Source organism: Scyliorhinus torazame, chromosome 17 (genome assembly GCF_047496885.1).
Source record: "Scyliorhinus torazame isolate Kashiwa2021f chromosome 17, sScyTor2.1, whole genome shotgun sequence".
Taxonomy (NCBI): Eukaryota; Metazoa; Chordata; class Chondrichthyes; order Carcharhiniformes; family Scyliorhinidae; genus Scyliorhinus; species Scyliorhinus torazame.
Window position 1 is genome coordinate 119482001 of NC_092723.1, and position 17443 is coordinate 119499443.

At 47.9% G+C, this 17443-nt stretch overlaps 1 protein-coding gene across 2 annotated transcripts in view; it reads right to left on the reverse strand.

The window, feature by feature from the left end:
• The window catches only part of LOC140394110 (protein sidekick-1-like), a 360429-nt gene that overhangs the window by 72268 nt on the left and 270718 nt on the right, over positions 1 to 17443 (reverse strand). For both annotated transcript variants that reach the window (XM_072480961.1, XM_072480960.1), the window contains 2 exons: positions 10310 to 10411; positions 10093 to 10208 (listed from right to left, as the gene is read on the reverse strand). In XM_072480961.1, coding sequence (XP_072337062.1) covers positions 10093 to 10208; positions 10310 to 10411 — 218 coding nt within the window. The remainder of the gene's footprint in view (positions 1 to 10092; positions 10209 to 10309; positions 10412 to 17443) is intronic.

Sequence of the window (17443 nt, forward strand, 5' to 3'; positions counted from 1 at the left end):
ACGGGACATGAGCGTCGCAGGCTGTGCCAGCATTTATTGTCCAACCCTACTTGCCCTTCAGGGGACAGTTAAGAATCAACCACATTGCTGTGGGCCAGACCAGGTAAGGATGTCAGATTTCCTTCCCCAAAGGAGATTAATTAACCAGATGGTTTTTTCCCCGACAATCGACAATGGTTTCATGATCATCATTAGACTTTTTGTTTTAATTCCAGAATTTTATTGAATTCAAAGTTCACCGTCTACAGTGGCGGGATTTGAAACTGGGTCTGCAGAGCATTACTCTGGGTCTCTGGTGTACTAATCCAGTGACAGTACCACTATGCCACCACCTTCCCTGATGTGGAAGAGATCAGATCAGTCCAGATGAGGATCGTTTACGTGTCTGGTAACAGTGGGGAAGAAGCTGTTGAATGTTCGTGCGTGTTCTCAGACTTTTGTACCTCCTGCCCGATGGAAGAAGTTGGAAGAGAGAATAAACCGGGTGGGAGGGTCTTTGAATATGCTGCCTGCTTTCCCAAGGCAGTGAGAGGTAGAGACAGAGTCAATGGATAGGAGGAGGATTTGCGTTATGGATTGGGCTGCGTTCACGGCTCTCTGTAGTTTCTTACAGTCCTGGGCTGAGCAGTTGCCTGACCAGGCTGTGATGCAGCCAGACATGATGTTTTCTATGGTGCATCTGTAAAGGTTGGTGAGAGTCAATGTGGACATGCTGAATTTCCTTAGTTTCCTGAGAAAGTATTGGTGCTGTTGTGCTTTCCTGGTTGTAGCGTCGACGTGGGTGGACCAGGACAGATTGTTGGTGGTGCACACCTAGGAATCTGTCAACCATCTCCACCTCGGACTCATTGATGCAGACAGGGGTGTGTACGATACATAGCTTCTTGAAGTCAATGACCAGCTCTTTAGTTTTGCTGACATTGAGGGAGAGATTGTCGTCGTTACACCACTCCACTAGGTTCTCTATGTCCCTCCTGTACTCTGACTCAATGTTGTTGGAGATCTGACCCATTACGGGCGTTTCATCAGCAAATTTGTAAATGGAGTTTCAGCCAAGCCACACAGTCGTGTGTGTATCGGGAGTATAGTAGGGGGCTAAGTACGCAGCCTTGCGGGGCAGCGGTATTGAGGACTATCTTGGAAGAGGCGTTGTTGTTTATTCTTACTGATTGTGACCTATGGGTCAGAAAGTCGAGGATCCAGTTGCAGAGGGAGAAGCCAAGTCCCCAAATTAAGGATCTCCACCTGCCACCATTCTGCCTGATTAAATGCCCTCCCTGCCTCCAAACTCACCACAGGGGAAGAGCAGAAAATATTGCCACAGAAGTTGCTGCCAATGGCTTGATGCACCTCCAGAGGGTGCATGGTTGAGCACCCTCAGGGTGCAATCCCAAAATCATCAATTCATTGGTGAAAACTTCCATTCTTATGCCATTAAATCTCATTCCAAAAACCCTTTTTAAAGTTGCAGCTTTGGATGAGGTGTAAAAACATAAGAAATAGTGCCATTTGGTCCACCAAACTTGCTCCACTATTTGATAAGATTATGGTTGATCTGATTCTGGTCTTTACATCCCGTCTGCCCTCCATAGACTCCCTTGTCAGTCAAATATCTGTCTAATTGAGCTTTGAATATGTTCAATGACCCAACCTGCACGTTGGGGAAGAAAATTTCTAACAATGACAACCCTCACCTCCATCTTAAATGGGAAACTCTTTATTTTGAAAGCCGGGCGCAATTCTTCCAAAAGGGAACAAAATCCCTAGCAAGTGCGTTTAGCCGCATACTTCCCAGCGCTCGCAGTGCCGAGAAACACATGGCTATTCAACGAGGCTCGCGTTGTATAAAAGGCCTGACCAGGGAACATGCGACCGAGGCCTCACATACCCCCGTTTTGTACAGTGGGGAGCTTTGCTCGCCAGAACGCCCCAGTCGAGCGAGAGATTTGGACACCATTTTTAAGTGGCACCCTGATCTCCAAGGCCCCCGAAACAATCCCCCTACCCCACCCCCCACCCCACCACAGCCCGAGCTCTCTATGGGAGGGTGATGCACGATCAATCACTACTGAAGCGAGATTGTAGTCCAATTGAAGACTTTAATGAACAAGTAGTTACCCCAGCAGCTCCGGTACAGAATGACTGCTGTGGGTGAAACACAGACTCTTATGCTCCGCCTGCTGGGCGGAACCAGCAGGCAGGTTCTACCACTCATACTACAGTATAAGGTACATCCCACCTAGGTACCGCGATACCCCTAATATAGCCTACCACAGAGGGTCCCTGGCCATGCCGGGCACCCCCGGGCTAATCGCGTGTACGCCAGCTAGCAATACCAAGATAGCACTGCCAGGGTGCCCTGGTGGCACCAGCAGTGCCAGGGCACCACCCTGTCCAAGTGGCATGCAGCTGGGGGCCACAGACCCCCTGGGAGGCTCCGTCTGGTCCCCGTTTGTAGTGATCAGTGCTGAATAGTGCTCACCCGAGTACTCTGGGGTGAAGGGGATGAATCCCAAAGTCTCGGGTGCCTTGGGAATCTGCACATTAGAGTGAGGCTAGCTGCCTCGCTCTAATATGTAGATTTCTCAAAAAGTGATCCCACCCACGATGAGCGGGATTTGCATTGCAACGTCTTGCGAGAACGCGTTGACTCTCAAGAGGCGTGCCAGTCGGGTAGGTCCTGGGAGCGGATACTCCGACTTTCATCTGCCTCGCTGGGCCGCGATGAGCTCCTTTTCCGGCACAGCGTGGCCATTGGATCGTGCCCAGTATCTCCTAGTTCTAGATACTCTCTCAACACGTTTTCTCAGCATCGACTCTGTCAAGCCCCCTCAGAATCTTATATGTTTCAATAAGATCACCTCTCATCCTTCTAAACTCCAATGAGTGTACACCCAACCTGCTCAACCATTGCTCATTAGATAGTCCTTCATCGCAGGAATCAGTTTAATAAGCCTTCTTGGGAACTTCTTCCAGTACAAGTACGTCCCTCCTTAAGTACGGTGACCAAAACTCTATACAGTACTCTAGGTGTGGATCATCAATGCCCTGTACAGTTATTGCAAGACTTCCCTACTTTTATACTCCACCCCCCTTGCAGCAAAAGCCAACTTTTCATGTTAAAAGCAAACTACTGTGGATGCAAGAATCTGAAACAAAAACATTCCATGTGCCTTCCTAATTACTTATAACTATATGATGACTTTTTATGATTCATGTAAAAGGACTAAGGACTGGGTTCTTAATGGCGTACTATTTTTATAATTACTGAATGTCAAATCATACATGATTTTAAAATTCACATATTTAAAAAAATAATTATTTTTAAAGTTTACAATATTTTAGCTTCTTTCTTAATCCAGTCATAGTCACCTACTTAATTACCTGAAAGTATAAATGAACATTCCAGATTTGCTGTTGATGAGAATACTGTGTGATTGGCTACTTACTGACATCTGTTCTGCTAGATGCCGAGAGATCTTCATCACTTAGTGCTAGATTTAAACTTTAACTGGGAAAGGTGAAATTGCAAGATATTTGTGTGCAACTTTCCTTGAGGTCAGCAGTGAACACGATGGCTTCGTTGTTGACTGCTAAATTCAGCCCAGCCTGATTTTTCACCCCCCTGCACCCAATGGGCAGTAAAAAACACATCATTGCATGCATCTTGTAACATAAAAGTACCTTGCCCTCATCACTGCTGAAACCTTTGCTAACACTTTAAAAATTACAAAAGGTTCTTGAAATTGGAAAGATGAAAAAATGGTTCAATCTACAATGGCTATCTGTCAAAACTTAGCAGGCAGAATATTTACAAGGAAACCCATGGAAACAAATATCCTGATGATCTTGTTGCATCATGGTTTGGGCACTGAATGCTGTCCTGATTAGCAGCAGAATTGGGAAGTGAAGGGAAGAATGCCACTGCCTGTGGAAGGACAAGTATTGTCGCAACAATTATTATTTTTTAAAAAATATATATTTTATTCAAGATTTTTGGCCAAACATAACAGTACGTAGTGTTTCTTTTACACAACAATAAAGCAATATAAATAACAGTGGCCAGTTTTAAACAAATAAATAAATAATATATAAACAAAAACAAAAACAAAACTAAATGGCAACTGCCTTGTCCAAAATAAATACTCTCCAAAAATACAATCCAACAATCCAATATACAATTACCTACAGCAAATACCTATACATATTATACATATACAATAACATCTCTGAGAGTCCGTTCGATTCCTCCACCCCCCCCCCCTCCCCCCTGGGCTGCTGCTGTTGTCTACTTCTTTTCCATTCCCTCGATCTTTCTGTGAGGTAATCGACGAACGGTTGCCACCGCCTGGTGAACCCCTGAGCCGAACCCCTTAACACGAACTTAATCCGTTCTAACTTTATGAACCCTGCCATGTCGTTTATCCAGGTCTCCACACCCGGGGGTTTGGCTTCCTTCCACATTAACAATATCCTGCGCCGGGCTACTAGGGACGCAAAGGCCAACACGTCAGCCTCTCTCGCCTCCTGCACTCCCGGCTCTTCTGCAACCCCAAATATAGCCAACCCCCAGTTTGGTTCGACCCGGACCCCCACCACCTTCGAAAGCACCTTTGCCACCCCCACCCAGAACCCCTGTAGTGCTGGGCATGACCAGAACATGTGGGTGTGATTCGCTGGGCCTCTCGAGCATCTCGCACACCTATCCTCGACCCCCAAAAATTTACTAAGCCGTGCTCCAGTCATATGCGCCCTGTGTAACACCTTAAATTGTATCAGGCTTAGCCTGGCACACGAGGACGATGAGTTTACCCTACGTTGGGCATCAGCCCACAGCCCCTCCTCAATCTCCTCCCCCAGTTCTTCTTCCCATTTCCCTTTCAGCTCATCTACCATGATCTCCCCCTCGTCCCTCATTTCCCTGTATATGTCCGACACCTTACCGTCCCCCACCCATGTCTCTGAGATCACTCTATCCTGCACCTCCTGCGTCGGGAGCTGCGGGAATTCCCTCACCTGTTGCCTCGCAAAAGCCCTCAGTTGCATGTACTGAAATGCATTCCCTTGGGGCAACCCATATTTTTCCGTCAGCGCTCCCAGACTCGCAAACGTCCCATCTACAAACAGATCTCTCAGTTGTACTACCCCAGCTCTTTACCATGCTCCAAATCCCCCATCCATTCTCCCCGGAACGAACCTATGATTGTTTCTTATCGGGGACCACACCGAAGCTCCCGTCCTTCCCCTATGCCGTCTCCACTGCCCCCAAATTTTCAATGTAGCCACCACCACCGGGCTTGTGGTGTATTTCTTTGGTGAGAACGGCAACGGTGCCGTCACCATTGCTTGTAGGCTAGTCCCCCTGCAGGACGCCCTCTCCAATCTCTTCCACGCCGCTCCCTCCCCTTCTCCCATCCACTTACACACCATTGAAACATTGGCGGCCCAGTAGTACTCACTTAGGCTCGGTAGTGCCAGCCCCCCCCTGTCCCTACTACGCTGCAAGAATCCCCTCCTCACTCTCGGGGTCTTCCCAGCCCACACAAAACTCATAATACTCTTCTCGATTCTTTTGAAAAAAGCCTTCGTGATCACCACTGGGAGGCACTGAAACACAAAAAGGAATCTCGGGAGGACCACCATTTTAACCGCCTGCACCCTACCTGCCAATGACAGGGACACCATGTCCCATCTCTTAAAGTCCTCCTCCATCTGTTCCACCAACCGCGTTAAATTAAGCCTGTGTAATGTACCCCAATTCTTGGCTATCTGGATCCCCAAGTATCGGAAGTCCCTTGTTACCTTCCTCAACGGTAAATCCTCTATTTCTCTGCTCTGCTCCCCTGAATGCACCACAAACAACTCACTTTTCCCCATGTTCAGTTTATACCCTGAAAAATCCCCAAACTCCCCAAGTATCCGCATTATCTCTGGCATCCCCTCCGCCGGGTCCGCCACGTATAGCAACAAATCATCCGCATACAGAGATACCCGGTGTTCTTCTCCCCCCCCTGAGTACTCCCCTCCACTTCCTGGAACCCCTCAATGCTATGGCCAGGGGTTCAATCGCCAGTGCAAACAATAACGGGGACAGAGGACATCCCTGCCTCGTCCCTCTATGGAGCCGAAAATAATCAGACCCCGTCCATTTGTGACCACGCTCGCCATCGGGGCCCGATACAGCAACTGTACCCACCTGATATATCCATCCCCAAAACCAAATCTCCTCAGCACCTCCCACAAATAATCCCACTCCACTCTATCAAATGCTTTCTCGGCATCCATTGCCACCACTATCTCCGCTTCCCCCTCTGGTGGGGGCATCATCATTACCCCTAGCAGCCTCCGTATATTTGTATTCAGCTGTCTCCCCTTCACAAACCCAGTTTGGTCCTCATGAACCACCCCCGGGACACAATCCTCTATCCTCATTGCCATTACCTTGGCCAGAATCTTAGCGTCCACATTCAGGAGGGAAATGGGCCTGTAGGACCCGCATTGCAGCGGGTCTTTTTCCTTCTTTAGGAGGAGCGATATCGTTGTCTCTGACATAGTCGGGGGCAGCTGCCCCCTTTCCCTCGCCTCATTAAAGGTTCTCATCAGTAGCGGGGCCAGCAAGTCCATATATTTCCTATAGAATTCAACTGGGAATCCGTCTGGTCCCGGGGCCTTCCCCGCCTGCATGCTCCCAATCCCTTTCACCACTTCCTCCGTCTCAATCTGTGCTCGCAGTCCCACCCTCTCCTGCTCCTCCACCTTAGGAAATTCCAGCTGATCCAGAAAGCACATCATTCTCTCCTTCCCATCCGGGGGCTGAGCTTTATATAATCTTTCGTAAAATGCCTTGAACACTCCATTCACTCTCTCCGCTCCCCGCTCCATCTCTCCCTCCTCATCTCTCACCCCCCCTATCTCCCTCGCTGCTCCCCTTTTCCTCAGTTGGTGGGCCAGCAACCTGCTCGCCTTCTCCCCGTATTCGTACTGTACACCCTGTGCCTTCCTCCATTGTGCCTCTGCATTACCCGTAGTCAACAAGTCAAATTCTACATGTAGCCTTTGCCTTTCCCTGTACAGTCCCTCCTCCGGTGCCTCCGCATATTGTCTGTCCACCCTCAGAAGTTCTTTCAACAACCGCTCCCTTTCCCTACCCGCCTGCTTTCCTTTATGTGCCCTAATAGATATCAGCTCCCCTCTAACCACTGCCTTCAGCGCCTTCCAGACCACTCCCACCTGTACCTCCCCATTATCATTGAGTTCCAAGTACCTTTCAATACATCCCCTCACCCTTAAGCACACCCCCTCATCTGCCAATAATCCCATGTCCATTCTCCAGGGTGGACACTGTTGTTTTTCTTCCCCTATCTCCAGGTCCACCCAATGTGGAGCACGATCCGAAATGGCTATAGCCGTGTACTCCGTCCCCGTCACCTTTGGGATCAGTGCCCTTCCCAAAACAAAAAAATCTATTCGTGAATAAACTTTGTGGACATAGGAGAAAAACAAAAACTCCTTACTCCTAGGTCTACTAAATCTCCATGGGTCTACTCCTCCCATCTGCTCCATAAAGTCCTTAAGCACCCTAGCTGCAGCCGGCCTCCTTCCGGTCCTGGACCTCGATCTGTCCAGCCCTGGGTCCAGCACCGTATTAAAATCTCCACCCATTACCAACTTCCCCACTTCTAGGTCCGGGATTCGTCCTAACATACGCCTCATAAAGTTGGCATCATCCCAGTTCGGGGCATATACATTCACTAATACCACCGCCTCCCCTTGCAATTTGCCACTCACCATCACGTATCTGCCCCCACTATCCGCCACTATAGTCTTTGCCTCAAACATTACCCGCTTCCCCACTAGTATGGCCACCCCCCTGTTTTTTGCGTCTAGCCCCGAATGAAACACCTGCCCCACCCATCCTTTGCGTAGTCTGACCTGGTCTATCAGCTTCAGATGCGTCTCCTGAAGCATAACCACACCTGCCTTAAGTTTCTTTAGGTGTGCGAGTACCCGTGCCTTCTTAATCGGCCCATTCAGCCCTCTCACATTCCACGTGATCAACCGGGTTGGGGGGCTCTTTACCCCCCCCCCCCCTTGATGACTAGCCATCTCCTTTTTCAATCTAGCTCCTCACCCGGTTCCCACGTAGCCGTATCTCCCCCAAGCGGCGCCCCCCCCCGCCCCGACAACCCCCCCCCCCATACCAGCTCCCCCTTCTCCCCAGCAGCAGCAACCCAGTTAACCCCCCTCCCCCCGCGCTTCCCTTTTGGCCCCGACCCCAATGGCCGGCGCCCTCAGCTCCTCATCCTCCCTCCCCCCCTCCTCCACGACATGGGGAAGAGAGAAAAGTTACAGGGTCGCAGGATTAACAACTTGGGAAGTCATCTCTTCCCTCTTTTCCCCCCCTTCATCCCACATATTCACCCCCCCACTTTGTCCCAAACGTTCTTTTTATGGCCCGCTCACTCCAGTTTCTCCTCGACAATAAATGTCCACGCCTCATCTGCCGTTTCGAAGTAGTGGTGTTTCCCTTGATGTGTGACCCACAGTCTTGCCGGTTGCAGCATTCCAGATTTAATCTTCCGTTTGTGCAGCACCGCCTTGGCCCGATTAAAGCTTGCCCTCCTTCTCGCCACCTCCGCACTCCAATCTTGATATACGTGGATCACCGCGTTCTCCCACCTACTGCTCCGAGTTTTCTTTGCCCATCTGAGGACATCTCTCTGTACTTATGTCGGAGAAATTTCACCACTATGGCTCGAGGAATTTCTCCAGCCCTCGGTCTTCGCGCCATAACTCGATAGGCTCCCTCCACCTCCAGCGGACCCGTCGGGGCCTCCGATCCCATTAACGAGTGCAGCATCGTGCTCACATATGCCCCGACGTCCGCCCCTTCTACACCTTCGGGAAGACCAAGAATCCTTAAATTCTTCCTCCTCGCATTATTCTCCAGCACCTCCAGCCTTTCCACACACCTTTTGTGTTGTGCCTCGTGCATCTCCGTTTTCACCACCAGGCCCTGTATGTCGTCCTCATTCTCAGCAGCCTTTGCCTTCACGACCCAAAGCTCCTGTTCCTGGGTCTTTTGCTCCTCCTTTAGCCCCTCAATCGCTTGTAATATCGGGGCCAACAGCTCCTTCTTCATCTCCTTTTTGAGTTCTTCCACGCAACGCCGCAGGAACTCTTGTTGGTCAGGGCCCCATGTTAAACTGCCTGCTTCCGACGCCATCTTGCTTTGTGCTTGCCTATCTGGCCGCTGCTCTAGAGGATCCACCGCAATCCGGCCACTTTCCTCTCTTTTTTCCATCCGTGTCCAGGGGGGATTCCCTTCTGGATTACCGCACAGTGTTATTTGCCGTTAAAATTGCCGTTGGGGCTCCTATCAAGAGCCCAAAAGTCCGTTCCACCGGGAGCTGCCGAAACGTGCGACCTAGCTGGTCATTGCTGCACCCGGAAGCTCTCTCCAACAATTATAAATGATACTGTCCACTGGCTTTCTATGGATTGACTTAGCGTCTAGCCAACTCAAGCAGCCAATGAAACAGTGCTTTGTGTACTGGTCTGAATAAAACTCTGTGGCTCCTGGGGGAAATCTGATCATTCAAAATGAAAGTTATCAATTCTGATTTTGTCCTTTGTTACCTTCGAAGTTGCAGTGCAAATTTGGTAATTTCCACAGAATCCAAGTGTCAGAATATTATAAAGTCACATTGCTAAAGCAATTCTGAAATGTAAAAGAGCATTGCTGTGATGGATTGCGCAAGCATAACATGCATTTTGTAACGCTCAGAGGGATCTCACCAAGGTCATTGTTATAACCTGCCTACTTACCATTGGCTGGGGACTAATGACAATCCCACAATCCTGTGGGAGTATGAGCTTCCCCAATGAGGGGGGCGGAGAAACCATTAGTAAACTCCTAGTATAAATAAAGCTGGCCAGTTTAGGAACCAGCAGGAAGGAGTGTGCAGCAAGGGAAGTTGCTGCTGCTGTTATATATATATGTTATTGTAAATAAATGTTATTACTTTGTATCCTTAAAACTCGTACTGGATTCTTCGTGGCCCTCACAAAAGTCATCAAATCCAAGTTTACCTTGTAACCCTGTATTTTGCCGTTCTGTGACTCAGTTGGGGGAGGATCCCATGTAATTTCGATTTGAGTTGCTGTGAGAGGTTGTACCTTTACATTCTGAGGACCTCTTGTAGGAACTGGTGGGGAAACAATACAAGGATTCCGTAAAGGTTAAATAAAGCCAATAAATGACCAAAAGAAAAGCAAATGGTTGTTCTTTTTGTCATCATTTGCTTACCTGCTTCTCCCACATAGACCTCTTTAGGGCTGCTGGCAGGACTCTCACCCACAGCATTGAATGTTTTCATTAGGATTTCATATTTTGTATATTTCTTTAGTTCTGCAGAGTAAAAGATATGACAACTTTTCCATATATTTCAAATAAGCACAATTATAACATTAGCCGTGACACATAATTCACTACATTTTTCATCAAAGGAGAACAATACTTTGAAGAGGGAAAGAAATAAGAAAGTGAGAAATATTCTTTCAGAAAAATAGAAGAAATAGTCACCATTTTCCTGGTCATTTCTAGTTATGTTGAATCTCTTGTCTAGAAAAGACATGCTCAGTTGATTATGTCTCCTTACAGTTATCACCGAGCAGAGCGAAGTGTAGCATCTTTAATGTTTCTGGATCCAATCCTGCCACTCAAGCTCAACTAATCCTCTACACTAGGCAGTACTTTAAATCTGTCAATATCCTGGAGTATTGCTCCCATTTAATATTTTGCATACTTCCCCCCAAAAATTGCAATGTTTGCTAAATTGAGACGCCACATTGCGCTTTGCAGTGTTTCCAGCTAAGATCTTCAGTGACATGGGACTGGATTCACCCGCTCCCTCCGCCGCAAGAACGCCATAGGTGAGCCGCGTACAATGGAGAAATCCATTGACCTCGGGTGGGATTCTCCCGTCGGCGGGTGGATGCGGCCGGAGAATCCTGCCTATGTATTCTCACTAATAAGTATGTCTTTCCATCAGGCTGTTCATACTCACATACACTTAAAATATAAAGAATGTATTTGAAGGTTTATAGAAGATTTGATAAAGATTTGTATAGATTTTCATTTGCATGTTAGGCTTGGTAATGTATACACATGTGCAAGTGTAGGAAATTCTGATACATGTGCTGTTTACGATACAGCAAGATACTAATCTTAGCAATTGCATCTGTAAAAGTATAAACAGGGCAGAACGTTGGTGCAGTGGTTAGCACTGAGGACCCGGGTTTGAATCCCGGCCCTGGGTCACTGTCCGTGTGGAGTTTGCACATTCTCCCCGTGTCTGCGTGGGTTTCACCCCCACAACCCAAAGATGTGCTGGTTAGGTGGACGAGTCACACTAAATTGCCCCTTAATTGGAAAAAAAATAATTGGGTACTCTAAATTTTTTTTTTAAAGTAAAAGCATAAAAGTGAAGGGCAATTCCTCCCCCATACAGCAGGCAATCTGATAAACAAGCTGCCCAAAGTTCCTTTGTAATAAATATTGCTTCAAAATGTTGACAAGAGAATTGGCAGGAGAATTGACATTGCCAAGGCATGTTGACATACCACAACACTGTAATTACACAAAGGGAGGATGTGAGAAATGGGCATGGTTGGATAATGGTTTACAGCGGGAGACGCATTGAAAGCATAATTTTCATTGAATTAAATTTAACACATATTTTCCTTCTTTAGATTTTAATGTTTATTTACCCAGTCAAGTGACCTATGTGGAAAAATTATATTTCAAGAAATTAAAATAACTTTCAAATCTATTAAATCATGCTTTTACATGATTTCCTTATTTATTTGAACAGAGCCAGACATGTAGCTGGCTCATTGCACAGAAATAATTTTAAAAATCCAATGTCTTTCAATATCTGAGGAAAGAACAAAAGAGGAAATATTTTGATATGATTGCACGATTAAGGAAATGCATTCAAATTCTGTCTCTTTCAAAAGCAATGATTGGAAATTAAGTCAGCTGCTAATGACAGGAGATAGGAAAGGAGAGAAATAAGGCAATCAGTGTCATTAAGTCAGAATCATAGGCCTGAATTTTCATTGAGTCAGGCTGGCTTGGGAACACTTTAAAAATGGCGGCGTGTTCCGATTCTGGCATTTTGGACCTCCAGTCCCAGGTTGTCTAATTTTCTTCAATTGGTGCAGGCTGGTGCCTGTCAATAGCCTGCACTCCTCACCTAGCCAGCTCCATCACTGAGATGGGCATGTCCTATTCCTTCCAGTGACTATGCAGTCATGCCAGGTATTTAAAGGGTCATGGTTCAAGACCTCTCAGAGAAGATAGGAACTCTAGGGGACCTTTTGAAGGGTAAGTTCAAATGGTCTGCCTCATGCACACTATGCCAGGTAATGCTCCTCATGGAGCCATGTTCCTCATGTCCCCATTCCAAGCTATGCCTTTCCATGCTATACCCCCTATATCCCCTCATGCTAAGCTATTTCCATTAACCCACTATACACTGCATAGAACCAATGAACCCTATAATGACAGTAGGACATGTTCAAAATGCTTTAAAAAGTAATTCATTCATAACTTTCTATTATATTTTTAAAAATTCTACTAGAAGGTAATAAATGTGTCTATCATCCAGATCTGTCAAATTATCAATAAAAATACTGCAATCCCTTGAAACCACTAAACCTTGTGTAAATAAACATTGTGAAACTGACCACAGAGATCAGAGAACCTGAGCTGAAATGTTTTCTCTGGGGCACAACTGTTTCAACAACAGTAAAGGTTTTCTGAACTTTCAGCTAAACATACGTAATGAAGCTTGACTGACTGCCCAGACAACCATTGATCTGATTGAAACATCTGAGTCCCAGAGAAAATATGAATTACTTTTTAAAGCTTTAAAAAACCCATACTGTCACCATATTATTACAATTCGTTAATGGGCTGTGGGCATCACTGGCTTTGCCAGCATTTGTTACCCATCCCCATTTTTCCTCGTAAAGGTGATAGCAAGCTGCCTTCTTGCACCACTGCAGTCATGTGGTACACGTACATCTACAGTGCTATTGGAAGGGAGTTCCAGGATTTTGACTCAGTGACAGTGAAGCAGAGGCGATATAATTCCAAGTTAGAATGGAGAGTAACTTGGGAGGTTGGGGTGCTCCCATGTATTTGCTGCCCGTGAACTTTTAGGTGGTAGAGGTCAGAGGTTTAGAAGGTGCTGTCAAAGGAGCCTTGGTGCTGCACTGCATCTTGCAGATGATACAAACGTCTGCCACTGTGCGTCGAAGGTGGAAGGAGTGAATGATTAAGGTGGGGGCAGGACTGCATGACCTCAATGGCGTCCTGAGCGTTGAAGGAGCTACACTCATCCAGGCAAATGGAGAGTATTCCACCAAACTCCTGACTTGTGGCTTGTAGATAATGGACAGGCATTGGGGAGACAGGAGGTGAGTTACGCTCCACAGAATTCCCAATCTCTGATTTGCTCTTGAAGCGACAGTATTTATATGGCTGGCCCAGTTCAGGTTCTGATCAATGGTAACCCCCAAGATATTGATAGTGGGAGATTCAGCAATGGTAATGCCATTGAATGTTATGGGGAGATAGTTAGATCCTCTCTAGTTGGAGATGGCCATGGCCTGGCCTCTCCATATCTCACAATTTACAGGTTGTACAAGTTTTCCCCCTTTTCACCCCCCCCCCCCCCCCACACACACACACACACACACACAATGGACAATTCCTCAAACATGGTCGTGAACAATCCTCATTGTGTCTCAAAGCCCTCCGCTGATCCCCTCAATTCAAACTTAGTCTTCTCCAACTGGAGGAAGTGGTACAGGTACCCCAGCCAGGCCGCCACTCTTGGCCGCCCTCCATTAGCTCTTGCATTTCTGATATCCTAAAAATCGCCACCATAGGGTCCGGCATGGCCTCTACCTCCATAATCTTTGCTAGCGTCCTGAACATCCCCTCCCAATACCTCTCCATCTTCTCCCAGCCCCAGAACATATACACGTGGTTCACTGGTCCTCACCCACACATCTCACACTCATTTGCTACCCCCTGGAAGAACTGACTCATTCTCGCCCGAGTCATGTGCACCCTGTGTCCCATCTTAAACTGTATCAAACGCATCCTCGCACATAAGGTTGAGTTCACCCTGTGCAATGTCTCAATCCACACAACCCATCCTATTTCCCCCCACAACTCCTCCTCCCATTTCTCCTTGATCCTCACCACTTGTGCTCCCCCGTGCTCCCCCAGCCTCCTGTATATGTCCCCGATCCTACCTTCCCCTTCCACGTCTGGAAGCAGCAACCATTCCAATAGGGCATATTTTGGCAACTTGGAAAATCGTCTCCATACCTTCTGTACAAAGTTCCTCACTTGCATATACCTGAATTTGTTTCCCTTCGGGAGCTTGGAACCCTGGGGACTCCGCCTCTGGCTCCGCCCATCTGGGAGCCATACATAAAGGCCTGCCTCATGGTCTGTGTAACAGTCAGCTCTCGTCTCTAGCTATAGTATAGTTATTAGTCTAATAAAGCCTTCTTTACAGTTTAATCTCTAAGCATCATTATTGAGGGTACCTCACTTGGCCAGGTCTTTAAACTTCCTCTGCCCGGTCTGATAACCAGCAGACATGCAACTCCCGGGGAAACTTCTCCACGCCTTCAGCTACACTTTCCCTTCACAATTCCCACGTTTTCTGGTAAAAAGAGTTCAAATCAACGACTTCGAGCTGGAGCTGCCCAGTGTGCGACCATTCACTCCATGGCTGCCACCGAAAGTTGCCTTCAGTCATTTATTGATATCGCGTGGAGTGAATTGAATTGGCTGAAGACTGACATCTGTGAAGCTGGGGATCTTCGGAGGAGGCTGATATAGATTAACCACTCAGCACTTCTGGCTGAAGATTGTTGCAAGTGCTTCGGCCTTGTCTTTTGCAGTGATGTGCTGGGCTCCCCCATAATTGAGGATGTGGATATTCCTCCAGTTAGTTGCTTAAATGTTCACCATCATTCATGATCGGGAATGGTAGGACAGCAAAGCTTAGATCTGATCAGTTGGGTGGTACAGCGCTGATGGCTTACAGCGCTTCATGGATGCCCAGTTTTGAGTTGCTAGATCTGTTACAAATCTATCCTACTTAAAACGGTGGTAGTGCCACACATGACGGAGGGCATCCTCAATGTGAAAATGGTACATTGTTTTCTCAAGGACTGTGCGATGGTCACTCTTACTAATACTGTCATGGGCAGATACATCTGTAATAAGTAGGTTGCTGCTTCTCACATCACCTGCTAAAGACCCTGGGCTGGATTCTCCGCACCCTTGCGCCGAAATCGTGGCCGGCGCAGGGCGGAGAATCAATGTGCCCGCAAGAAATTGGCACCGGTGCCAGTTCATCAATTCTGCGGGCCCCGAAAAGCGGAGTATTCGGGGAGTACGCCACGCCGCCTGGGACCTACCTGGGGCCATTGCCAGAGACCCGCTCAGCCATTCTCTACCCCTGACCAGCCAAAGTCCCGATGGCGTGGAATTAATGTGCTCCAGCCGGTCGGGATACCCGTGTAGCGGCTGCAGATTCAGTCCGTGGCCGCCCTGGGTGGGGGCGGGTTGATCGGAGGCCCGGGGGTGCCTTATAGGCGGCCAGGGAGTGCTTCTGCGGGGGTTGAGTGTCGGGCGCGCAGCAGATCGGGGGGGGGGGGGGGGTCTCATTTTTAAAAAAATTTAGAGTCCCAATTCATTTTTTTTCCAATTAAGGGGCAATTTAGCATGGTCCATCCACCTACTCTGCACATCTTTGGGCTGTGGGGGCGAAACCCACGCAAACATGGGGAGAATGTGCAAACTCCACACGGACAGTGACCCAGAGCCGGGATCCAACCTGAGACCTCGGTGCCGTGCGACTGCAGTGCCAACCACTGCACCCCCGTGCTGCCCCCGGGGGGTCTCTTTTGTGGGTCTAGCTCCGTGGCCCAAGTCCGCCATGGAGCACATGCGCGGCCTCCGACCCGGAAGTGCGGGGGCCCGTATCTGCAGCAAAAGCTGCAAGACTTACTCGGGGTCCCTGCTAGCCCCCTGCAGGGCTGGGAATTAGTGGTCCTTTCACGCCAGTTCGTGATGGTCCACCATTTTGACGACGGCCCGTGGGAACATAGTCCCAACAATGGAAAATCCAGCCACCCAGTCTAAGCAGCTGTGTCCTTTAGCATTTGGCCAGTTCTGTCAGTCGTGGTGTTACTGAGCCACACTTGGTGAAAGGCATTGAAATCCCCCCACAGACACCACCAATGTTGGCATAATTTTGGCCCCAAGATGTTAGTAAGGAGTTTGCAGGACTGACAGAGCTGGGTCGTCAATTTTGTTTCCAGTTTCTATGTGGGTAAGAGGTGGCCCATCCGGTTTCACTCCTTTTAGGTTCTGTCGCAGTTTGATACAACTGAGGGGCTTGCTAGGCCATTTCAGAAGGCACTTGAGTGACAACCACAGTGCTGTGGGTCTGTCGTCACACATAGGCCTACTTTTGTTCCTTAAAGGACATGAGTGAACCAGATAGGTTTTTTTACGACGATCGACAATGGTTTCATGGTTACCATTAGACTAGGTTTTAATTCCATATTTATGATTTGAAATTAAATTCCACATGGTGGAATTTGAACCCTTATTCCCAGAGAATTAGCCTGGCCCACTGGATTACTAGTCCAGTGATTACTCCAATATTACACCACCGCCTATTCTTAAATGTCATTGATTCTATACTGTGTATAGTGGGTCAATGGGCATGGACATGCCATAGCTTGGCATGGAGGCATGAAGGGCCATAGGGGTGAGTGGAAGTACAGAACTTGTCATAGTTGGCATAAAGGACTATTGTGGTGATTGGCAGGGCACATCTCGGCATAGGGAGCATCAGGTTTCTGAGGGGGAGGGAGTGGAAAGGCATAGCTTGGAATAAGGAGCATGTGGTGCCTGAAGGAGATAAGTGGGGACATGATGTGTCATGGATAGGCATAACCCACCCACCCCCCTAAATTAATGTGGGGGAGGTAAAGGAGGGGTGAGGAGTGAGGGCTGGAGTGCTTTTGTGTTGTTGCTTTAACTAGCACTAGGCCCACAGCTTTGAGGCGGGTCTTTTAACAGCCTGCCTCCAAAATGTTTCCAGGTCGGCTAGCCCCACTCCAGCCTGACAATAAGATCCTGCCTTTGCGGGCACTTTCTCCTGAGCCAGTCGGGCTGAACTAGATATTATCCTGGCCCCCACTATCTGCATCAAGTAAGAAAATTCAGGCCAGATTAATTTACAACACAGAAAGAGGCCATTTGGCCCATAGAAAGAGAGACAGAAAGAAAAACCAGAAGAGACTGAATTACAGGAATATATACAGCAAAAAT